We start from the raw sequence: 25,455 nt of genomic DNA, 5'->3' as shown, positions 1-25,455 counted from the left end.
GGGGGGGGGAATGGTCTGGCAGTGGGGCCACTTACCGTGGTGCCACACCTCAGGATGCCCGTGGAAGTAGGACCCGATACCGGGGCCGACGAAGAAGGGGCAGACCTGGAAGCCTCCCCGACGTGCCACGGAACTGTGGGGGCAAAGAGGGCACGGTGAGGGAGCACACCTCGATCACCACCTCTGCTAGCCAGCCCCAGCGCTGACCCCTGCTGGCAGCGGCAGCACCCAGCTCCTGCAAGCTCTCACATCTGCCCCAGTACTGGTCACTACTTTGTGTCCACTCCGAAAGACAGCAGCCATTGGAGCTAGCAATGGTGAGCCATCGTTAGGTTTCAGAGTTAACATGACTGCCAGCGGAGGCTGGTAACTCCTGTGCCAGCCCTGCTGTCTGACCCAGACAGCAGCGTGTGGTCTCCCTGTCTGACGGCAGGTAACCTCTTCCACAAGCACACTGTGAACTCATTTTAACATGGGACAGCCAAAAGGCAGCCAAGTCACACGGCCAAGGCCCTAGCACACCACCAAACCACAGCCTCTGCCAAGCCCTCCTTAAGTGCAGAGCCCAAGGGGCCACGTACCCACTGCCTGCACCGGGTTTTCTGCAGGAGAAGAGGACCCTGCTGCCAACAGGGAGAGTCAAGAGCCCTACTGCTTCTCTTTCGGAGTACTGCAAACATTCGGTACCAAAATGTATTGCAACACCAGCAAATCCTTACATGTTAATTAACAACGTATTTCTAATGAACCCATCACCACTACAGCAAAACCAAATCATAACTATGGCATTTCAATTCTGTCTGGGAGATCTGTCCTGTCAATCACGGCCTGCCTCTGGAGCATCTCCGAGAGCTGCCTGCAGGAATGTGTCCCGGCTCCGATTCCTACCCATGTTGGGCCGGAAAGCATGTCTGCAGGCTTCTCAGGCTCTGCCCTTCCTCCAGCAGTGGTGGAGGGGTAACTTGAGGCAGCTGAGGCAGGAAGGCTGGCAACATCCAAACAGAAATGTGTGAAGAGTTGGGGGACCTTCAGGTGGGTTAAAGTGACAAGAAAGCTGTCCCCGCCCCTGTATATCAACACTATTCCTAAAAGCAAACAGGAGCAAGACAGGGAGGTACTTAGCCTGAAAAGATTTTGCCTACAACATTAAAAGCTTCATTTGTTTGTTTTAAATTAAAGGAGGCACTTAAAAACTTCAGGTTTGCCTATATTTACACCCTAACAAATGCTTTCTCAGAGTTTGACTGCAGGTGGAAAAGCGGGAAAGTTAAGAAACTCAAACAAAGGTGTAAGCTCTCACTGAAATTAAAGCATGTTAAACCCCAGGGGGAGGCCCTTATTCAGGTGCAAGTGGCCTCAGCTTGCTGTAGGCAGTAATCCCTTTGCACGCCAGGCTTCACACATCCTGCAGTGCTCATGCCAGTGCCTGTGTGTCATCATCCCAGAATTTAATGCCACTGCAACTGAGGGACATGGTGCTCCACCACAGCAAAATGGCAATGGGAGAGAAGAGTTGGGTCAACGGTTAATAATGCTGCAGTGTTCAGACCTTAAGAGCACATTTTAACAGGATTTGTATATTAGCTTTTATCTACCCATCACCCTGATAGAAAGATTAATCACATTTCTCTCATTAACTCTGGAGAAGAATGGAAATTTCAAGTTCAGCTGTCCCCAAACTCCTAAGGACCAACAAAGAGGGTTACTGATAAGGCTAGAACTTGGGCTCCATTCGGTTGTATTCAAAGTCCAGGCTTTTACCTTATACATCATTTATGTGGAAAAAAAAAATCATTAAGCTTTATGCAGTGAAAAGTCTTACTAGAGATGGAAAAGACTTTCTTCCCTGTCTTTCTATCACATCACCCACATCTTGGTCAGAGACTCAGCTGACTGCAATGATGATGCTGAAGGTCAAGGAAGAAGCACGGGGAACAGCCAGGAGTTAGAAAGACAGATTACTCTGAAACATACACAAAATGAAACTGAAGATCTCCGGTGACCAAGTTCAGAGCAAGGCAGATAATGATTCCCATAGGGGTGAAGAGATTCTCTGAAGAAAAATGGAAGAAGTGGTCTATGTACCATGTGATAAGCTTTTCTTTCACCTTCTTCTGCAAGTCTTTTTGGAAAAGCACAAACAATCTCACTGACTATTCAGCTTTGCTGATGTCCTTACATGGCATCTGTGACCAGTGAAAGACCATAGCCATTTTTGAGATGTTTAGTATTATTATAGGATTTTTTTTCCCCCCAGAAAAATCTATCTCCTGTAGCAAGACACAAAGCTTTTTTTCTGTGGAGCTATTCTTCTGAGCACCATGGCTACATACTCTCCTGCGGGCAGGGGAAGCTCTTGGCCCAGCATTTAGCTGGTGCTGAGGAGGGTGGCAGCATCAGCAGCTGCGTGCTGGGCACTAGGCAGACAAGTACCAGTGGCACACAGAAGGCAGTGTTAAGACAGTATCCCACCCTCATGAGATGAAAGAAGTGGTTCTCATGCATTTCAGTGGTGAATTCTACAACTTTATTGCCAAACAGCTTGAAAACAACTCTGTTGGCATCAGTACCTCAGTGGTTACTGTCTGTGATCAAAATAGGGGATCTGGGAGCTCACAGGGCTTTGACATCTGCACTGACAGATGCCCATGTCCCTCCTCCTTCCCACTTGCTAATGTCTACATACAGAGCTTGGGTACTCTTTACATAAAATGTAACGTGGTCAATGAACCTGAAGCAACACACAGAAAACCTGTGGAGAAAATAAGCTGCAGGTATGAAACTCAGTCACATTCAATCTGGTTTTAGTATTTGCATGTGCTTCAGAAGCACCTTATGACGAACTTCACTCTGCAACTACTAGATTTACTTTTGGAGTATTTAAAAAATCCCAGTGAGCTCTTACATCCTTACGGAGTTACAGTAAAACCCCCAGCTTTCACCTCCAGGATTCCCAGGCTGTGGAATCTGATTAAAAAATCAGGATGCCATGGAACAGAGCATTTTTGCACAAGTTTGCCATTTGCTGCTGACAACAGCTCAGCATTTTGGTCTCGCTGTATCATTGCCCAGTCCAGGATCTGTCAGTGGTGGCCTTTCTTTCCAGCTTTCCCTGGAAGGCAACCTTACAAGTTTGCAGCCCCAGCACCATGCGCTGCTCCTTGCAGACAGGCAGTGTAAGACCAGGCAACTGGAGGAGTCCTGACTGCAAGTGGGAATGCAGCAAAAGTGGGAGGCAGGAGTCGGCATGGCTGAGCTGGGGTGCCTGGCATCTGCCATGGGAAAGGAGAGCTGTGCCGCTGGGCAGATGTGTCTGTCAGTTCCCCTCGGCCACGGGGCGTGCTCAGGCCGAATCACTTCCAGAGCAAAGGCTGGGGCAGCAGAGCCACACCACACCAACAGCATCAAGAAAAAAAAAAGGTTATTCAGAATAATAATTGTTAAAAATATTAACTGACAATGTCATCACACATTTTATTCTTGGGCAGAGGTGAAGTGGGCAGGATTAAAAGCATAACCATTTTATGAGCCCAGTACTTGATTTTATGTTTTGCTGCCATGTGTTCCAGCCCACAGTGGCTGTGGAGTCAAGAGTACCTGCAGTGCTGCTCCTCTTTTACTGATGGAAAAGCCAGGCAAAGAGTCTGGCGTGGGATGGACTGGCAGCGGCCAAGCTGGTAAAGGAACATCACTGAGGGCTGGGCTGTCCACCAGAACCCTTAGGCAGAGCCTCTTGTATGGTGGTATCATGCTTCTGAGAGTGCAGAGACAGGAGAGTTGGGAGTCAGTTCTCTCCTAAGCATCCCCTTCCCCTGTTGCCAGACAACAGCTAGTTCTCTGAAAGAAGGGACGAATGTGGAGACATGCATTGCCATCCTGTCAGCAGCCCAACATGGCAATTGCCACAAAGCAGCAACAGACAGGATCAACTCTCTACAAAGCTCTCCCTGATACTCTGGAGCCTCCCCTGAAAGAAGCTCATGGGTGATAAATCCCTCCCCACTAAGAAGCTGAAAAGCAGGCTGAAATAATTTCCTTAGGGGGACGGCCCTGTGCAGATAGCCTCTAGGAGAATCTGAGGGATAATAGGCATCCCAGATCCAGAGGAAAAAATATCCAGTCAGTCTTCAGACCGGAACTCCCATTTTTGTGGAGAAAAAAAACCCCTCAAAACCTGCATTTTCTTTTCTTCTTACCAAATTTTGTCACTTTTTCCTTAAGGCAGGTCTGCTCCAGTATTCTAAGCCTTCACTGAAGAAACAAAATGAAACAAATCCCATTGTCAGCACTGATAGCAACTGTTCCTCTAGGCTGTCTGGTGGCACAAGGGAAGAATCTGTCTGATCAGACAAGGTGGCAGACTGCTTTGCTACCCAGGCTGAACATCCTGGTGAACTGATTCCCAGCTAGGGACGCTTCTCCTGCAGTGCCAGCTTCTTTCCCCAGGGATGAAACTTTATCAACAACAATCTTGCAGAGCAGCATGACATGAATGGCTGAAGTTGCTAAACAAATGTCTTATACTTCTGGGCAGTGAACACGCTTCAGAAACATTGAAAGAGATAACAGACCTATGATAATTGTTTCCTTACCTAGGGACCCAAATTAATTTTTTTTTTTAATTAGAAATAATAATGTTTTTCTTAGATACACAGCAATATGACCACTAAATGATTATTTTTTTTTCCTTGAAAACAGCATCAGCTTTAACTGTATTTGCTCATGATAAAATATCTATTTTGAATAGTGCCATATTATCTAATTTGAGAAATTACAAAATTCTACTGGGACCATAGTAAAGTATTTTTCTCTTAAATAGTAATCCTACACTGAGGGAATGCACAAGTTCAGGGATTCCCTATAATGACAATAAATGTTGAGGTATAATTAGTAATATTTTTGAAAGCCAACAATTGTTTTTTGAAAGAAAGGTACATTTTAGTTTCAAACTGGAACACAAATTACTGTATTTTTCTTACAATAGTGCTGAACTTTTATTTGAGGTTCTCTCTTTCTGAAAGCAGACATGATGGATTGAAATAAAAGATAATTTATTGCAATGCTTACTTTCAAGTGCAGAGAGAAGCAGTGTAATTGTAATTTACAGTAGCTGTCAAGGAAAATCTATCACAGATGACATTAAAATGACTTATTTTGCCTGAGCCACTTATTGTTTAAATGTGCATAATCTGATAGAAACAGATTTTTTTAAAAATCTGCTTTATATTGTTCTAAATTAATATCAAAACATATACTTATGAGTTAAACATTTTAAACCATTTATTAATACTTTCTTCACTACTATTTTTTAGTAGGAGTTGGAAATTGGTTTATTTAACAATATCACGTTTATGTTTTTTAGCTCTCTATGCTCACAATGCTTCCACGTACCTAAACTCACTGTTTAAAAAGTAGACTTCAAACTAGATTTGTTTCTGTCTGAAAGAGAAATGTCAGAAATGGTAGAAGAAAATTGAACATAGGGCCCAATTTTGTTTCCACTGCAGCTGACCGACAGTTTTGCCACCACCTTCAATAAGAAAGATTAAAATTTTTCTAAGCAAAGTAACTTGTGAATCCATGCAATCTTTTATTTGCAACTTGTAGCTGATGGGAGAAGGAACTGCTATCCATGAAATACTCAGTGGCAGTTATCGAGCTTTGATAACAAAGACCATGTTAGAACACTGAATGCAAACTTACCTCTGCGATATAATTACTCCCAAACCTATTGCAGAAAGGAAATATTTTGATTATTTGTGCCTAAGATACGCTCTGCATACCACTTGAGCACCTTTACAGAAATCCTGATGAAAGAAACCTAGACACATTTCCATTCTGATGGGCCTAAATGTTTTCAGCTTGCAGGTGCTTGTTCTCAAGTACTTATGATATCTAACTCTCCTAAAACTTAAGATTTTGATGTATGTATGTATGTATTATATATGTCTGCCTGCATGCAAGTGTAGAACGACAAATAACCAGAAACACACAGCTTCACCAAACCAAGGCAATCTTTCAGCAGAGGCAGTGTTAAAGTAGTTCTAAATAAATCAGCACATTTAAATCATCGACACGATAAAATCTTCAGAAATAAAGTTAATGACCTGCTATTTCATATGTAGTTTTGAACAGCTACTAGCTTTGATTAATCTGTTTTTCAAAGGGGGCGCTGACTATATATTTACACTTTGCAAGTAAACTGACCTCCGTACCAACACAGCAAAAATCCAATGTCACATTCAATTCTGGTTTTTTTCTTCTTCTAACCCCCCCCCCCCCCCCTTTTTGTTTTTTTTTTTTTCCACCCCCCCCCCCCCTTTTTTTTTTAATACAGCTAGAATTAATGTAGTGAATCTGTAATGAAATGCATTATCCTGCATGGAGATTTATCAGATTTTCCAATTGAATGCCATGCTTTGCTAGCACTAGCTGGAGTTCACCTGCGTGTTGGTGTGGCGTGTGGCTCTTTTTTGTAAAGAGTTAAGTTGAACACAAAAAAAGGGAACAAAGGTCAGCACCCAGCCGCCACTTGAATGTGAGATTTTTCTTTTTATTCCCCTTGATGTATACTAGGCTCTGTGTTATTAGTCTTAATGATGGAAAATTGTAGTGTTGATACAAATCTTTTTTTCAAAGTAGTAGGCGGGAGCTCCATTTGTTAGTAAGTTTTTTTGTGACTAAAAGCCACGGACAGTACATTTATGTAGCAGTAAAAGGCCTAGATGCTCTTTCCATAGCAGAGCTAATTATTCCTACTGTGACCTTACTGATCTACCCTGTTCCTAGTACATCTCATCTGCACGCCTGTTCCTCTGTGTAGATGGTGTCAGAGAATATGAAAAACCCTATAATGAAACCATTTTCATGATGGAGAAAGGCTACTGGAGTTGCACTTGCTACAAAGAGGCTCAATTATATGAGTAATTGTGATAATTTTCTACATTCATAGCCTTCAATGGGGAAAAAAGAATGAGAGCCACAAAGGAAAATTACTTTAACAAGAAAGTACAGAGAGTAAAAATGGAAGAAGAGACAAAAAGGGGGAAAAAAATAACCAGAAAAAAAGTTTAAAAAATAGATCTGGAGGGAGGAATAGCAAGACAGGGAGAACAACAGAAATGCTCAAAAAGCCTATGTGCAGCTGTGTTGCACAATTAAATTGAATTTTTTTTCTCTAGTTGATGAATGTGACTACTGCAAATGTGCCTCTGTAGTTAGCTATCATTTGTTGTTCCGTGACAGGAAAAGGATAATTACCTCTCAGAGAGAATCAAAGGCTGACATGCCCTTTAGACACAGCCATGAATGCAGAGCTCGATAGAATGCTTGAATAAGAATCCAGTGTTCTGTGCCCCCTTCTACTCAAGAATAAATTTTGTTAAAATGCAAGAGCACCACCAGTAAATTTGTTGAACCCTAGGTGTTCAAAAATACGAGGTGCCTCTATCGACTCATCCCATTTGCAAAAATAAAACTACATTTTGAATTCACTTCTATTATATTCATGGACAGTAAGATAGTGAGATATGCATTAAATTTCTTTTCCCAGTAGGGGTCTGATTCAACATTTCCTATGAAAGAACAGAAAGACACTATCCTTTTTCTCCAGGCTAGTTAGCCTATAATTTAAAACTGTCAAAAACACAATTTTATACAAAGTCTTCAATAAAAGCTTCTCAGATATAACCCAAAGAGGTTTTACTAAAGTTTGATTCAGACTCTGTTACAATATTTTTAAAGCTATAAATACATCTAACTGATATTTTGCTGTTCTCTTTTTTACTTTAAAGTATTTGAAGATTTACAAAGAAAAAAAAGCAGCATCCTTTCAAGGTGACTAAGACTTGCAGCTTTTAAGTAATCAGAATGTAATCAATAGCGTGTTGGGACCCTTAATAGTCCAGAGAAGTGTTGCTTAATAAAATGTATATGATACACATACTTTTTTTTTTTTTGGCAAACATTTTAAAATAATACATAGGTACCTACAAAAAACTAAGCCACATTTTTATTCAAAACCACCAGAAGCAGAAGAGTCATGGCTCCACTTATGTGAAGGCTAGAAGAGATGCAAAATACAGAAAACTCTCTGAATGTGAACTCTTTTCTCCCCTCTGACGTTAGCATGCACTGCTCTTTGTAAGATCAGAAGCTCTGAGTTAAATATTTTTGTACTTTTTAAACAAAGAGGCTTATTTATGTTGACTAGTTCCTTTGTAACATTTGTTATTGCTATAGAATGAAAACAATGGTTTGTAACCTTCTTACATTGTTAGACAGATGTGGTGTAGTTTCACACACAAATACAAAAATAAACAAAAGCCCACTGCAAATTACATCTGTTAATTTAGATCTACCTTATGAATATCTTTGACTCTTTCTACAGTTATCTTTTACACTGACCCTAGCGTAATTCACTTCAAAAAAAAAAAAAAATCTCTCTTACCCAAGGAACAGCATTATAGCTTGGCAGTTCACATACTGATATCAGACTGAAATGATGGTTTTGAATCATAAAACATGTCATCAGCTTTATACCAAACCACCAATAACCTTTGTCCCACTTGCCAGCCCTCCCTTTACTTGTCAATATAAGGCTTACCTGATTGTGTTTCCAATTACAGAGAAGGGAGCCCCTGGTCTGCAAGCTGCAATTGCTTCATCTCTACATTTCCTGGCAACCTCCACTAACTTTTGACCAGATTTATCCACATTGCCCACCAAAAAGGTTTCAGAAGTGTCACCATGGTAGCCATTGTAATAGACCTAAACATATGCAGAAGTGTAAAGACATTTTCTCGTTTTGCATCCAGAAACAGATCATATCCTTAATTAAATCCATTCTTTCCAGGAACGAGCTATACATTGCAACAGATAAGACCATGGGTAAGCTGTATTTGCAAGAATGAGACTGGACAAGCGAAACATTGCAGGTGGAGGGGGACAAAGTGTGAAAGACTGTAAGGTGCACAAGGGTTGCCAATTAAAAATTCAAAAAATGCAAAAGTTGTGCATCACTGCCCAGCAGTACATCAGATGATAACATTGCTCAGCCGCAGGACATGAGGCTAACTGGGTGTGTGCGAGAAGATGGGTGGGGACCATGTATGGGCTGAAGGGGGCTTTGGGGGCCATTTGGGTGCCTGCCTACCCTGGCACCCAAGGGTAGGACATCGAGCCCTGGCGCTGGCTGTGGGAGCTGGGAGACCCATTGGGCTGGCATAGACCCATCCCTGCACAGCCAGCATCCCCAGCGGGGTTTTGAAGTGATGCTGTGCGCAGCTGGGTGAGAGGCATGTGTTGCTGCCAGCATCCAGAGGGAGCCCCACAGAAAGCATGGGCCAAATCCAATGCCTGCCGTTGCACATTTTATTTAACCACATTTTAAAACTACAATGTAGCATTAACATTGGATTTTACTCTGATTTCCAAAGACGAATTTTGAAAGAGAATAAATGTACCATTCTGGCACCACAAAGTTTCATGTGCTGAAAATGTAGCACCATATAAAATTAATGATGTACTGTGGTTCTGTGGGTTTTTTCCTTTTTTTTTTTTTTCCCCTTTTTTTGACATTTCATAGGTTTTAAACCTCAGCTCTCCAGAAATTCTCTGCCGGGCACAGGAAACCCTGGCCCTGCACTACGGAGCTCTGCAACACCCCATTAAAATGGGATTTGCAGCTCTGCAGTACAGTAGTATTGTAAGACCAAGCGAAATTTCCCTACAGAAAGACAAATTATGATGGTGCAGTTTTGATCTTCTAAAACATTTTTTTTTTCCTCCAAGCAGTGGGTAACTATCCTTCTAGGACTAATAACTCAGAAAGCTTGAAGCACAGAACTTTTGCCACTGGCGAGCTATTTGTGAAAGACAGACTCACATTCTTTTTGGTTGACTCCAAACAAACAAAAAAAAAACCAACCCAAAACAAAACAAACTGGCTACAGAGAGTTTATCCCAAGGCCAGGTTTGTGTTCAGGCAGAGATGTGAGGAAAATGCAGGCAGTTAGGAGTGAGGGTTGTTTTAAAGAAAGGTGAGTGCCAGCAAGGGCCCAATTGTGTTGGCACTGCTCCGGTGGAGAGCGGCTGCAGTCCCCTGCTCTATGCCTTCCTCTGCCAGTCCAGACTACCACTAAATTTTTTTTTTTTTTTTTTTAAATTTAATGCTCGTTGGCCAGGTTTTAATCTAGCTCGTTCATCTTTAAACTGAACTGGTTCATTTTTAGCTCTAAGAAGTACAACACAGAAAACCCCAGCATTAAACATCATCATCCTGGAAAAACAAATACAGATCTAAAACACAGGAGACCTTAAAAATAATAATAATATTTACTACAGCCCATCAACTGCAATTACATATTTTTGACATTAATAAGCTACAACCACAGCAATGATAACACATTAATTCCTTAAAAGTCTATGAAAGAACCAAGTTGTAAGAAACATTAACCTGGTAATGGCAGGCTCAAAATTGCACTGTGCTGAGTATTCAGTGATGGATAATGCTTTTGTTTCTACACTAAAATACATTTTAAAGGCTACATGCTTCAAGCCAATAAAATTTGTCTTTCATCTATTAAATTCTATCATCTTAACTGTGCAAAAATGGATTTTTTCTTCAAATAATGTGTACACAGGGTGAAGTGTTTATATTTAATAACCAGAATATAATTTAATCATTTCATAGAACCTGTACACAATTATAAACACTTTGTTGTGAAATGTTTACTTTGATTTTTATTCTGTCCACCTGTGAAACATCTCAGTTTTGCTCATTAAAGATAACCTAAAACATAGTTAGCAACGCTGCAAAATAATATTTTTTCCACAGATATTTTGGAACTGAGCAATTATCAAACACAGCACAGTTCAGTTTTAAATGATAAAAAATCTTTACAAAGATAATCAGCAATTCCCATCATTGCAGGAATCTTTGCATTCACCAAAACTTCAAGATTTATTTTATTTTGTGAGGGTAAACAGAAATAAAAATTGAAAAAGACCACTAACATTTAGTCTGTTATTACTGAAAAGCGGAGTGGACAAAATATACACACTATGTTAACATAAAAATGTTCAGTTTAGCTTATCATGGAAAGCATCTGTGACATGAATCTACACTTTTTTTTTTTTTTTAATCTAAGGAGTCATTATTATTCGGACAGATAAAACAAGACAAAAAGATCAAACTAAAAATACAAATAAACCAGATGTTAAACCCTTCACTGTTGCACACAGATTTAGTCTAATAAAATGAGCAAAGCTACACCAGTTCACCAAAGTAAAAATTTAGGCCAAAAATATACTTTAAAAATGATAGATCACACTGTGTAAACCTGATAGTCAGAATTCTACAATTAGAAAGTATGGAGATGGGGAAGAATTTAGTAAGACTGAAAAAAGCCCAACAAACCCAGTTCTAGATCACACGTGAATATACCATGGGAAAAAGGTCACTGACCCTAATTTTAATAGAAAAAATATTTTAGAAAGCCTGAATCTCATGCTCAGAGGTAGGTCTGCTGGAAATTTTTTTGCTTCTGTCAGTATGAAATTTAGGCCTATGGACAATAGTATCAAGTTACCAAGAGTTTCTCTAATGATTAAAAAACTTGTTTTAATGAGATGTTACTCCCTTGTATGTGAATATTATTGCAAAATAATGGTGGGACTCCCAAGATGTCTATGCTTACATTATAAATAAACTGCGCTTTGGGAAAATAAAAACATGCACAGTAAAAAGAAAAAAGCTTCTGCAAGAGATTAATTTTTTTTTTTTCTAAATGAAATTAGAATTAGGTTTCCAGTTTCCGTACCTTCTTGCCAGTGTTTATTTAAATAGCAATATTTGACCATTCCCTGGAAATACTAAGTCACAGTTATATCACACTATTTCTGTTTCTGCGCAAAAGGTTCAGGGCTTTTATACCAGAAATGGAACACAACACTACCTTCGGGGATTTTAATAAATGTAGGGAACACTGCTAGCAAAAGAGTTGCTGTCCAAATAGACTGACATACACAGGCCAATGTAGCCTCTAATGACAGAGTAAGATAATGACAGGCCCCACTCAAAAGGAAGATCAATCTTGGCAGAGTGAAGGAAAAATGCTGGCTTTCTTCATGTTAGCTCATCTCATACATATCTATCTTCAGCTGCTGCCCAGTACTGTGGTGCTCTGCATTAACTACACAGTGGATCAATAACAATTACACCTTCTCAAAAACATGACACATAGCAGGATTGGGTTGACATTTCACTTAGGCCAACATTGATCTCAGTGCATCTGATTCCAGTCCTAAATTCAAGTCAGGCCTGGGTCTAGCTGGAATAAACACACAGTTAAAAACAAAAAAGGAAACCAGCTGCTTGTGCCTTGGCTCAGAAGTAAACAGCACATCCATCTGTGCATCCCCCATCTACAATCCACTATTTTTCCTGTTGCTACTAGTGATTCTAAAGTTGATCAAAGACTATTTTTTATATGAATTACTCACCGTGACATCAATGTTGATAATATCTCCATCCTGAAGAGGTCGACTGAAACATAAACAACAACAACAAAAAAATGGTGACAGACAGTTCCCAACAAAGAGAATATAAGAATAAACACCTAATGACACATACATAAAAAATCAGGGGGTAGATATTCTGTGATCGAGGAAGGCAGAGGCAAACAGAATAACCATTTTTAATGTTCAGCTCTCACTACTTAGAGAACAAGTGTAGCTGAATATAAAATAATGAGAAACAACTACCAGAAAAACAGATCAACACCTGAAAAGTCTCCCATTATATTTATTCTTTTTCTCTCACTAGGGTTCATATTTTACTTTGTAAGTAGCTGAATGTATTGCAAATAAAAAAAAACCCCCATATAAATTCAAATCTATTTCTTACCCTATACTTATTTTGCTGTAGGAAAAAAAAAAATCAGACTGTACTGATTCTTTTTGCTACACACTAAACTCTAAAGGCATCATGCTATTTTTTAAAGTGTCTGGAGAAATGGTAACTTTTTTTTTTCTACTTCACATACATTTCTGTAACATCTATCAGCATTGTGTGGTAACATGATATACATCTGCAATAGGTTTACATATGACATTTAGTTAAGCTGAAGTATGTTCAATATTAAACACCATTTATTAATTTAAATTCAACATTTCCAGTCCCAGTGGTAAAGTGTATATTATTGTGGAAATACCTGTCAGGAATACCATGACATACCACGTTGTTTACAGAAGTACAAACAGATTTTGGAAAACCTCCATAGCCCAGAGGTGAAGGATAGGCATTCTGTCTGATTATTGCATGATGAACAATGGAATCTATTTCTTCAGTTGTCATGCCAACCTAAAATATCAAACATAACATCCTGTTAAAAAAGCAAAGATAGTTTATCATATTTACTGAAGGTGATTGCAGCCAAACGTTTCAATGAAATCTTGGATGTTTCACATACGTTGCTCTGATAAAAAACACTAAACTGTCTGATATTCTTTATTGATATATTGGACCCATTTTTTAAAGAGAAAAAAGGCTTTAAATAAAGCATACAGTAGAAACGAGCACTCAAAGGTTCCTAGAAAACCTAAAATACTGTCTACTTCCTTTCTATTCTTTTTCCACATTTGCTTTCTCAAAGACACCAATTTTCCATAGCATTTTGTTTCAGTAGCTGCTATAGAAATGTTTGTTTTCAATGCTTTCAGTCCTTTAAAACACATTACCTTCCCTTTTTATTTGTAAAATAAAGGGTCTTAATTCTTGTATCTACCCAGTACATTTACCATAAAGTACTTGTGCATTTAATGAAATTGTTTTCCAAGTATTCTTTAATTTTGTAAAAGATTTAAATATTTGGCTTCATATCTTGAGGATATTTTACTTAAAGTTGCCACGGTCTGGATAATCACAGTGAATCTACAAGCGCTTATCCGTAATTTGCAGAAATCTTCATTTTTATGCTTGTAGTTTTCTAGATTAATCTTTTTCTCACGATTTTACATATTAAAAAAAACCTCTCAGAAATCATCCAGCCATTTCTGAGTATCCATGGAGTGGAAAATGCACATGCTTAAAAGAACATTCTCCTCGCTTTTCTTTTGGATCAACTCTGTGTCTGGAATGGCTAGAGCTGAAATTTGAAATTTGGTAGGGAAACCTCCCTCATTGAGAAGAAGTGCTTTTGAGGGTTCCTCTGCAAATTGATTTTGATTTGAATGAGTTTTGAGCCTTTGAAAATCATACTTCGTACACATAAACTACAGTGGCTGTGATTTTGGAGGACTTTTTAGTAACACGTGGAATATAGGCAGGCTGTGGCGCAGGAGGCATACTTATCCATATGTTGAAATATTCAGTGATCACGCACAGTGAAGACAGCGGAGTGCACTTTTGTACTGTGATGAGGATAAAACCAGGTCTATTTGCTCAGCTTGCATCTTGTTCAGCACGAAGACATGGTTGGGCAGATGAGGAGCAATGAATCCACTTAAGACCTGGATTTGGGGTAACTGTGCAACCCCCCTGCTTTGCAGTAGCCACTGCAGCCCCTATGCCAGGATGGCGGCTGCAGCCCCAGTGCACTGTATCGGACACTGCAGCCATCGATTCTGGATAAATACAAGTTTGTTGCTCCTGCCTTTGCTCACCCATGTGTCATCTTCAGCCCACAGACAAACTGAACTGCTGCGTACCAGACTGGGTGCTGTCTGCTGCTGCTCTGCTGAAGGAATTCGATGTGGCCTGCGGACACTCAGCAGACAGATCTGTGCTCTCAGCATGGCAGGCTTACACACTGAAAAGTTCTGCTTTTAACAATATCAGCTTCACTTTCAAAGGAGCCTTTGCTAGCTGCACAATGTTGGGAAGGCATCCACTATGCACCTCATCCCTCATTTGGGACAGGGCAATCGATTGGTATCTAACAAAATACTTCCAGGTCATAGAATGTGATGCTTTATTCCCAAATCTTTAACTCAAACCCAGGAAATGCTATCATATATAATACCATATTCTATTTTTAAGTCCCACAGGCAGTAAATGGTAATATCAAAACCACGCTCAGCCCAAACTTTGTCTCTCTGCATCTGTACGTTATAATGCACCTTTGTACATTATAATGCACCTTTGTTATACTGGGGGTTGTTACTGCCATTAGCTAAAGGACAGGCGAGAGCTGGTTTGGAGGCCTGTGTGCAAGGTGGGTTCAGCAAGACAACAGGAACAGGTGGAGGGATGGGGATCTTCAGATAAAATAGGAATGCAGAGTTTACTTTACGAGAATAGGCTAAAAGAGCTTGGTTTGTTTAGTCTGGCACACTGAAAGCTGTAATAGCTCTATTACTGTGTGAAGGGGACAGACTCAAGGAAAGGCAGGAAGCTGTTTAAATTAAAGGGCGGTGTTGGCACAAGAACAAACGGGTATAGACTGGCCACGTGCAGAGTCAGGCTGGAAAGCAGAAGATGCTCCCTGTTGATGAGGGAGGATTTTGGAGCACCCTCCCAGTAAGGAGAGTCTTGGCTGAACACCTACTGGTGCAAAAGAGAGCTCACCCCCTGTCTGTGGATGACCTGGGTAGCAGTCCTGGCACTGCAGCTCCAAGTGCCACCTTCTTCCCAGTCCCACAGCTCCTCGTCACGTAATTCTTTCCTTATATACTCTTCTCCAAAATGTGCATTATGAACATGTAGCATTTTGCTATTATGTATGACTTGGTGCATACTACGAACTGCATCATAAACTATGCCATGCTGCATATACATGTGTTTTGCATATGATAACAACCAAAGATTATTAGTGAAAAACTGCTCTCATTCATAACCCACATTGCACCCTGACCCTTCAGAAACATGCATATGCCCTTAACTTTACATTAGTAAGTTTTACTGTACTGGGAAGTAATTTAATGTAAAGAAATTGAACATGCACAAGCATATGTAAGATTAAAGCTTTAGGCAGTTTTGTTATTGGCCATCCCAGCTCCAGAATTAAGCCTCTGCGAAAATGTGATGATAGCTGAAACAAAAATGCACGGTAACCTCGTAATTTTTTCACCTTTTAAGTCAATTGCATTGACCTACAGTCCCCATCTATCTCTGCATCTCATAGCTTATTCAACCTATTTTACCCTATCCAGTATGCTATTACATGAAATACCAGGGCAAGGCTAAAAAAGCACTCCTTCATCTGCAAAACCTGGCAGTAGGCTCCTCCCAGTGCATTTTAACTTGGGATGTATCCCAAAAAGCATACTGTAGAAAATATACTGTAAACCATAAGGCTTTATTATCAATGCACTCTGGAAAATTGTGTAGAATTTGGCAGCTGTTTTTTCCAACAGCAGCTCTACGACTCGTGTTGCACTGGACCCCGCGGGACAGTGAGGGGCTGAAGGATGGATGGGAATGGAGGAGGCAGCCCAGCCCTTTGGACTTGCACACATGCAGAGCCAGAAAGCAGGACATGTAATGAAGATGGGCCATGAAATTAAAGGAAAAAATGTATAGTGGGCCTTATGAAAGACTCATGTGATTTGGCAAGATCTGAACAGAAGGAAATTACAGACAGAGAAATCTTATGCCTGAGCCAGCAACTCATTCTAAGTACTACAAACGTCCGAAATACAGAAGTAATTGAACAGGCATATCACGGGCTGAATCAAAAGTTAATAAATCCTTCTTTTTTCAGGATCTAACTTAAAGTTGGATGCACGGAAAATGCAGGGAAAAAAAAAAGTAGAAAAAATGCCAAATAAGTGAAAGAATGACAAACATCCAAGCTGTTATGAGACTTCTGTAATTGTTACCTTTAAGCCCTTTCCAGCCAGAAGCAGGACATGACGGGCCAATTGACAAGCTTGACGAAGCCCTTGAATCTGATCTTCATTCTTAATTTCTATGTCGTCTCCCCAGTCTGGTACAATGCCTGTCGTCACATAGTCTGGCTTCTTTATGTGCTTGGAAAAAAAGGATTGAAAATGAAGATCAGAAAACTGAGCATGACAATGGGATCATTTTCTCAGATACTGCCTCCTACTTCATGGCAGCTTGCCCTTTCTGTCGTAGTATCGACCTTCCTAAGCCATCAGGGCAAACCCTCAAGGCTGCCTCAGTATTTCTTCCACTGCCCTTTTGAACTTAACGTTGCCTGTTACTACTGACTTATACAGTCTGTTAACCTTCCAGTGCTGAAACCCCAGATACCGCAGCCAATTTCCAGCACAGACAGTTGCAAGTTTTGAAACTGTGACAGAATGACTTAAAAATTCTTAATTTTCTTTGCAAAGAGTGGGCCATTTTCTACAAAAGGCATCTAAACACTGGAACTGATTGGACAAATGTACAGGGTTCAGCTCAAAAATAAAACTGATCAAATCCTTAGTATCTCGCTCAGACAAAACTCCTGTTAACTTCTGTGAGGTTGGTTTTTTTTACTAAGAACCTTAGGATTTAATTTATTTTAATTTAGAGCTTTAGTTTATTAATCTAGTTCACATGCTGCCCATCTATAACACTATACAAGGGTGTCCCAATTCACTGTGTCAAGGAAGGTGTAATAAACTTCCTTTTTTTTCACACAGAATGTTCTCAGCTCTCATAGAGATGTGAAATTTCACTTCTGTTTTTTTTTAAATCCACAATAATTTATTGACAAGTGTATGAAAACAACAAATTAATAATAATGGTAACATTGCACTTTCTCTTGGAGGGTCATGGTCTGTTTCACTGGCTGGGGAAGAGTCCCTTTGCCCATTACAGCCAGGCTGATTCTTTGCCACATCGGCCACGGGGCAAATTTTGCACTGACTTCACAAAATACAGAATCAAGCCACCAGGCAAAAAACCAAAGTGGGCACTTGGTCTGTACACAACAAGACCACACAGCATCAGGGCGTAGGAGTAAACAAGAGCGGTGCAACCAACTAGCTCTTGTGGGACTTTAAACAGGAAGACTATTGTTACTCCTATGAGTATTCCATTTCTATTCTGATAAAAAGAGAAACTACCTTTAGTGGATTCACATCAACAGAATTTCAGATTTACATTTTGTTCAACTTAATGGCATATCAACCCTAACGACATTGTATTGCAGTAGTTTGGGACTTAATTCAGACAAAAAAAATATACATTTGCTGTACTAGCAACTCCTTACACAGCAGTACCCTTACTTTCCCCTTGGAGGGCACTTGTTAGTAACTGTTGAGACCTGACCCTGCTCACCTGTAAGATCTGTCAAGGGAGAAGCCCAAAGCAGTGTACATACAGGTCTATGTATACAGTTTCACACCAACATCTTGAAAAAAACCATGTTATTTCAATGTGATTTCTGGCATACTCTGTATAAAGAATTAACTTTGCCCTCAAGTTTTCAGAGTTGAAGAATTGGACTGATTTTTAGACAGTCTGATAACTCTGATCTGTGAAGACAACTTTTCAGTATGCAATACATTTTTCCCTTTTTATCCTAAAAGAAGCATCTAAATACAGTAAAAAAAGTTTGTAAGTGCTACAATTTTTAAACCTTTGAAAATATATAAAGCATGTAACCCTATTTTCTTCCTGCACACAGAGCTTCCACAGCCTCTGCATCCAGCATCCTTATCTGCTTTCCTATCCAACAACTTTTTAGTATTTCTAGTCCACAGAAATATTCTATATTTTGCATAAGAAATCTATAATAAAATGAAAAGTAAAATAAGACACATCCTGAAAAGCACTGTTTAGAAAGGGTACTTTGGTTTTCTTTTGGCTAAAGGAAAGATACTAAACAGTTAATCTGTATGCTGTAATTAAATGGGGGAAAAAAAAAAGAAAAGAAAAAAAAAGAAAAAAAAAAAAGGAAACCAGAAATGGAACACACATTAAAATTGCATGAAAAAGTTCCTTTTGGCTCTAAAGTAAATAAAAATAAAAGTATACATTGCAAGAAAAAAAAGCACTAAGTAAAGATGAGTTTAGAAAGCTCAGCGGGATTGCAGGTCAGCTACTAGCAGGTATTTGTATGTTCTCTTCCTAAATCTGACATAACCAATTAACAAAACCTTCAGCAAAATATAAACATTTTTATAATTAGATAGAGATTTATACAGAAAAGGACTCAGATGATCATGAATGATCCCTACTGACTTTTGGTAGGACTGTCTATAATTGTCCAAAATAAGACTCTGGACCCAGAAGTGTCAAGTGTTGACAGATGATTATAATATTCTGCGTTTATACTACCATAACTGAACAAGCCACAGGTTTTAAACTCACTAATAACTAGGCATATCACTGTGTTTAACATGGTAGGCAGCTGAAAAAGTCTCTCACTAGTGCTCCTGTTTCAAATACCAGACCAAGCAACAGGATGATGATACAAACCTCCAGCTGCTGGACAACGAATACACTTGATCATGCCTGCAGTCGAACTCTATATTGACTGAAGAATAGATTAGATAATAAAAATTGCAGTACCTTAGGAACTGGGTGAGCTGGAGAAACTGTGGTTGGCCAAACTATACTATAAGCAGTATTTCTTTGTCCCTGAAAAAAGAAGCATCTTCGCTGTTGATTGCTTGACTGCCTGTGCAGGTAGATAGGATTGCACAAAGCAAAGATTACGTGGCAGCCAGTCATAGAACCTGTTAACAGAGAAGTTAAAAATGGTTAACATTTTTTCTACTACATTACAAAATGGAAAGTATGAAAAAAGAAGGGCATCATGTAAAACAAACCACAGAATTCACGTGGTAGCCAGGGGTAGTTAAAATTGTTCAGAATCTCGTACCATTAAAGAAAGAGCATTAACACCGAGAAGCAACAAGAACAAAAAACCTCCCCAAACAGTACTTGGAAGCTTTATAAAATACCAGATCTGTTTTGGTTTGATGCATTAAAAAGTAGTGTGGGTGAATTCCCCAAAGCTTACAGCCAGGAGTGATGCTCCAGCTGGCCCCTTCTTGGAGCAATTTGCACGGCTAGAAGCTGCATTGTTCAAGACTTTGGGAAATGGTGTATAAGTGACAATAGCAAGAAACGAGGAGAGAAAAAAATTATCTAATGTCAATTTCAGACAATATTTTCACCTATTTTTTTCAGAATTGGTCACAGATTTGAGCATAACCAAGTTAATGTTGCTCTTGTAATTTGCTCCAAGACACAAGGAATGGGGTTCAATTTGCCCTGCCTAGCAAGGCAACAGAACAAACTTCAAGAGAGATTTTTAATCTTGGTTCAAAGGCAATTGAAGGGATTAAAATTTGTAATTGACTTGGAATATTCAAATCAGATTCCATTTAATTCACATGGGAATTCGGCGTGACAGTTCATCAGAGTATTCATTGCTCAAACTTAGTTGTCAGGCAATGACACATTTTGCCCCCCCCAAAAAAGAAAAAAAAAAAGAAAAGAAAAAAGGGAAGAAAGGGCATTGAGGTTGACAACCCAAAGCTTGTCAGAGAAATCAAAACTAAAATAATGCCTCACAAAAGATGATGCTAGCATCAAACCGGGAAATATACTACATTCAAAAGCATTATTGACACTGCCCAATTAAACTACAATTACATGTAGTGCATATTTCCATTACTCAAACATTCTACAATCTAAACAGAGGGGTTTTTTGAAGCGTAAGTTTCACATAATAGTTAATCTGCTTTTAAAAAATGTCCTATGTATACAAACACAAGAGCGATTTTTCGTGGCAAGTAACCCATACAAATAATTACTCTTTAGTAAAAAGGAAGTGTTTTTGTTTAAACAGAAGTAACTAAACACTTTTATATCACAGAAATTAAGAAATTAATCTACTGCATATTTTGTAACTATGCAAAAATGATTTTTTTTAAGAAGAGTTTCTTCCATATCTTGTATGTTTTTATATTATTGTACCTTCCTTCCTTTCGATGCATTTATCATGTCCAGACGCAAAAATTACCCTTCCACGTGCACACACAGGGAGCTGTTTTACAGCATTCTGTGTTATATAGGAGATTCGAGTTACACACCTTTGTGCAGCCCCAAAACCCACAATTAATGAAATAGCTGAATGGGGTTTGCTTTAGAAGTGTTGCCGACCGTCTCTTCGCACACTGTTCAGTGCTACGTTTAGTTACCAATGTCTGAAAGGTTGCAGAGACTTTTACTCAATGAAAGCAAATTTTTACTGTTTTTGAATTGCTGATAAGTAACAATGGAGACTGAGGCTCAGATCAAGCTACCAGTATAACCTAGGTACACCAATGGAAGTTGCCTGCTTCAAAAGGGAAGAGACTGTGTCTCCATGGAAGTGGAGCTGCCCAGTTAAAAGAAAGCTGGATTGTCTTTTAAATTTAATTTAATCAACAACATCATAATCTTCTGCTTTTGTAGGGTCTCCTTCACAAGAAAAAAATAATTATCCAATTAAAAAAAAAAAAAAAAGAGATCTGGGCCATCTAACCTGCACAACGGTAAGCACATCCAAAGAGCCCAAAACATCCTACAAGCTCCCTGGCTGGGTTGCAGCTATTTCTGGAAGCTGGCAGCACAGAATCTGCTGAGGCAGCAACTTTTGGGCCATCAGAAGTAGCCATCAGTCCACCAGTGTAAGCTCAGGTAGCTCTTCTACAGGGTGCGGTGGAAGTACCTCGCACTTACCACAGCTGAAGTTATTATAAATATATTGAAAACCCACACTCACTGATGTGGTCAGCTAATGTCCACATGGACAACAATATGTGAAGGTGCATTTCAAATGCTCTCCTTCATGCACAGCATGCTGCCGAGCACCTTGTCTACCGTGTAAAAGTCTGACTGGGCAAGAAAAAAGTGCAAATGTGCTTGTCAATTATTGAACAATAAAACTTCGAATGTCCCAAAGACACACTCTTACATACATTAAACCAGTTTATGTTCATGGATACACGCCTACTGACTATCCCACATTCAGAAGGGATACCTTTTTACTTGGAATAAAATTTTTACCTTTATTCTCCCAAAGATACACTGTAAATGTTGTCACAAGATTACAGGATAATAAGGCACTGTAGTCTGTTGTTATTCTACTAACTACTCATTATAAACCAGACACACACACAAAAAAACTACTACTTGAACAGGTAAAATGCGACAACCAAATAAATATCACCATAGTATAATATGACTCCTAAAATACATTGCAAGAATTATAAACATGGGAGAGCTAAACCTTTATTTGAAGTATAAAAAATTACATCAGAAAACATTCTCCTATAAAGTAAAACCAAAATGGAATAGAATGACATTAAAGTATAACAAAGTTACTGGTTTTTAATGAAAATCTGGACTCCATCCACACACTTCCTGCCTTAAGAAGGCCCTCCTAATGTCTCCACAGCTCCTTTTATTTTTTAAACTCCCATATTCACAGCTAATTCGATATAGCAACATCATCAATCACTGGAGACAGGAACAACTGTCTGTATTCTCCAAGTCTGGCTCAGATATTCCCTCCTCCCCGTCCCTTACACCTACCACAGATTTTCTCAGTGCCTTATTTACTTCTGCAACACTGGCACTCAAGCACATCCTTTCTGTTCAGCTTTCTGTGTATATTAATTACTGCAAGATAGCTCATAAACGCAGGACTTTTGCAGCTTCCCGTGGAAACTGCAGCCATCGGGGCAAGCCCAGAGTTTGAAGCCAGGCAGCCTTGTAAGACGTCAGCACAGCAAGGATGCAAAGTTGACCCTGCATGCATTCCTTCTCTACCCTAACAGTAAAGCTATGTTGCTTGCCATGAATAACAGAATATTTACTATCAGCTGCCATAAGGAGAATTACTACCAGTGTTACTGAATCACATCAAGACATAGGATGTACTGAGCACAGAAAATTACAGACAACTGCTTCTCTGACTCAACAGTGAATCACACTGTGCAATCTGTACGCATGCATGTCCTGCCAGAGCCGCTGGATTCCTCAGCATACCTTCCAGACCTTAATTTGTATTAATAATATAAATATGCACTGGGAGCTTTTGTGAATTACCAGATGAATTTATCTTGTGTGGAAATTACATTTTCTTTTTCTTTTAAACGTGTCAGCCAAAGGGCCTGAATACAGAATTCCAGTATGATGATGGGTGGGAGCATTTTAAGTGACTGATTTTGCAGCACAATGTGCCCTATGTTTATTAGCCTTTTACTCTAGGTCTATTTAATTGTTATCTGTTCATGCATGCTACACTATATAATGAAATGCTCCCATTTCACTCACAGAGTAGAGAGTTTTTTATGTGTACCTCTATTAATGACCCTTAATTAAGCTGATTTTAGTAATTTAAATGTGATTTTCCTCTGGTCAAGAAGTATTTTTAAAGGGAGATGCTGGAAATGAACTCTCATAAGCCCTTTTCTAATGCCTCCTGTTTAACAGTTACAGCAATTTATCAGCTATGTTTTCAATGAATGAGGTGTGGGGTAGCAATGCAAAAAACTGTGCATCTACATGATTCATCAAGTGTGACTGTTAGCAACCTTTTTATTGGTATTTATTTATGAAAGACTTCAATTTTCTGAGCAATTAGCAAAAATGTTGCCAAAGGATAAACATCATGAGAGTTTTAAGATACAATAAATACAAGGGTACATCTTAAAAGAGCCAAGAAATAAGTTTAACATACTTTAGAATAGTCATAGCATTAACAGAAGCACAGTACCAAAATTATTTAGGATTACAAGAATTAACATCCAAATGATTCAGGAAATAAAATCAACTTGTTCTTGATAAAGTAACTCTTACTAATATATATGAACAATTAACAACATCAAAAGCATTGTTCAGATAACTAATTTTTAAATATATGATTTATATATATATATAAATTTTTTTAAGTTTTAAAAATGCAATCATGGATATTTTTTTAGTATATATGCATTTGAGGGTAAAACACTAGAGATCTTTAATTTGGCTTGTCATTTTAATATTGTACCATAATTTTTCTGCTTGTGCAAATATTAATTTTGCTGAAACTTCAGAGGAATAAAGCTTAAAGTGAGGTATTAAAAATCACTGTGGGTAATAATATGTGAAAACCAACCAACGCAACTAGGTAAGAATATGTAGCTTTTTACATGTAATTACCAAATGTTCCCATTTTTCAAGCCAAAATAATGGCTGTGGTTTGATATATCTTTACTTGTAATTGTAATTCTGTCTTAATAAAACACTGACTTTGTAATCCCTGTGTTGCAAAGGTAGGTCCAAGTTTCAAAAATAAAGACGGGAAAGATTAAAGGTTCTCTCCAACTCTGTGTAACCTGTGTAGCAGAAGAGCAGCTCACATTTCACAAGCAATAACCTGTGCATTCGCTAAAGAAAAATAAAAAGGGGAAAAAAAAGGAACAACATAGGGAAATGCCTGAGGCAGAAGTTGAACTGATTGGGCAAAGTAGAAGGACAAGAGCCCTTGAAATTAAACAAAAGCAAATTCATTCAGTTGACAGATGTTGATTACATCAAAGCCACAAAATAACTTTTTTTAATTCCTTTTTTTTTTTCCTTTTTTGCAACTAATACCTCTGCCTTTTCTGTACATTAAGGATATAACATATCTTAATCAACATAACCCAAAATAATAATTTTTAAATTTGGTAAAAGTATATTGTAACGAGGTCTTAACAACAGGCTTCTCCAAACAAGAGTGTATTCACATGGTCATGTCTGCATACCCGTGCTGGTCACGCCATCATCAGCCCCCTACTTCCAGGGGTTAACTGCTCTGGCAGCCAAATAAAATACAGAGAGCGCTGTGTAATTATGGAGACAGTCAAAGGGCAGACTCTATTTTGAAATCTATTTGCACAGACAAGGTCTTCCAATTTCGCTTACAGGAAACAAGCTGGTAAAGGGGGTCTCCTCCTCTCCAGATGCTTTCCACACGTTTTTCCCACATCAGGAAATCACAGACATGGACACCATGCAGCACTGTTTCCTGGATTGCAGGACTATGTCATTACAAGGAGAAGAGCAAGTCCATGCTCGTGAGAAATATTTCCTCCTAATTGCCCACATTAGGGGAAAGCAAAACCCACAAGGACTACTGAAAATGTGACTAGCAGCAATTTGTAAACAGGACGCAGCCACAGCTGTCATGATGGTACTGGAAAAGAGAAAACAGAAATGAAAGGGTAAAAACACTCTCGTTTTAATAGCATGATTGGGGAAATGAAATATTCATCAGGATAGACGTGACTTCAGTTACAACAGCAACGCATTGGTGAAAACCTCCACAACAGCATGCTTATGACTGTACACTGATAAACTGAAATACAGATCAGTGTCTTGCAAACATTATATTCTAATTGGCATTATTTTATTTAATTATTGAAATTAACTGGAAATTAACAACAGAAGTTGTTCAGTTAATAAAGGCATTAACAGAATTGTTCTCATCACTCCCATAAGAGCCAGCAAAGCAAGTCAATGGCCAAATGCCG

The 25,455-nt window shown here is 39.0% G+C and overlaps 1 protein-coding gene across 1 annotated transcript; it reads right to left on the bottom strand.

The window, feature by feature from the left end:
- Window positions 1–35: 35 nt before the first annotated feature.
- Window positions 36–24,911, bottom strand: METAP1D (methionyl aminopeptidase type 1D (mitochondrial); the record flags this gene model as incomplete). The annotated part of the gene is made up of 7 exons (XM_010086536.1): window positions 24,848–24,911; window positions 19,472–19,638; window positions 16,822–16,971; window positions 13,215–13,363; window positions 12,505–12,547; window positions 8,606–8,769; window positions 36–133 (listed from the first exon to the last, which is right to left on the bottom strand). Coding segments are annotated over exons 1-7 (835 nt in total), but the record flags the coding sequence as incomplete, so codon positions are not given.
- Window positions 24,912–25,455: the final 544 nt, after the last annotated feature.

This window comes from Pterocles gutturalis, unplaced genomic scaffold (assembly GCF_000699245.1).
Source record: "Pterocles gutturalis isolate BGI_N339 unplaced genomic scaffold, ASM69924v1 scaffold10146, whole genome shotgun sequence".
NCBI classification, from domain to species: Eukaryota; Metazoa; Chordata; class Aves; order Pterocliformes; family Pteroclidae; genus Pterocles; species Pterocles gutturalis.
The sequence above is the reverse complement of the archived record's forward strand: the minus strand, read 5'-3'. Positions and strand labels throughout refer to the sequence as shown.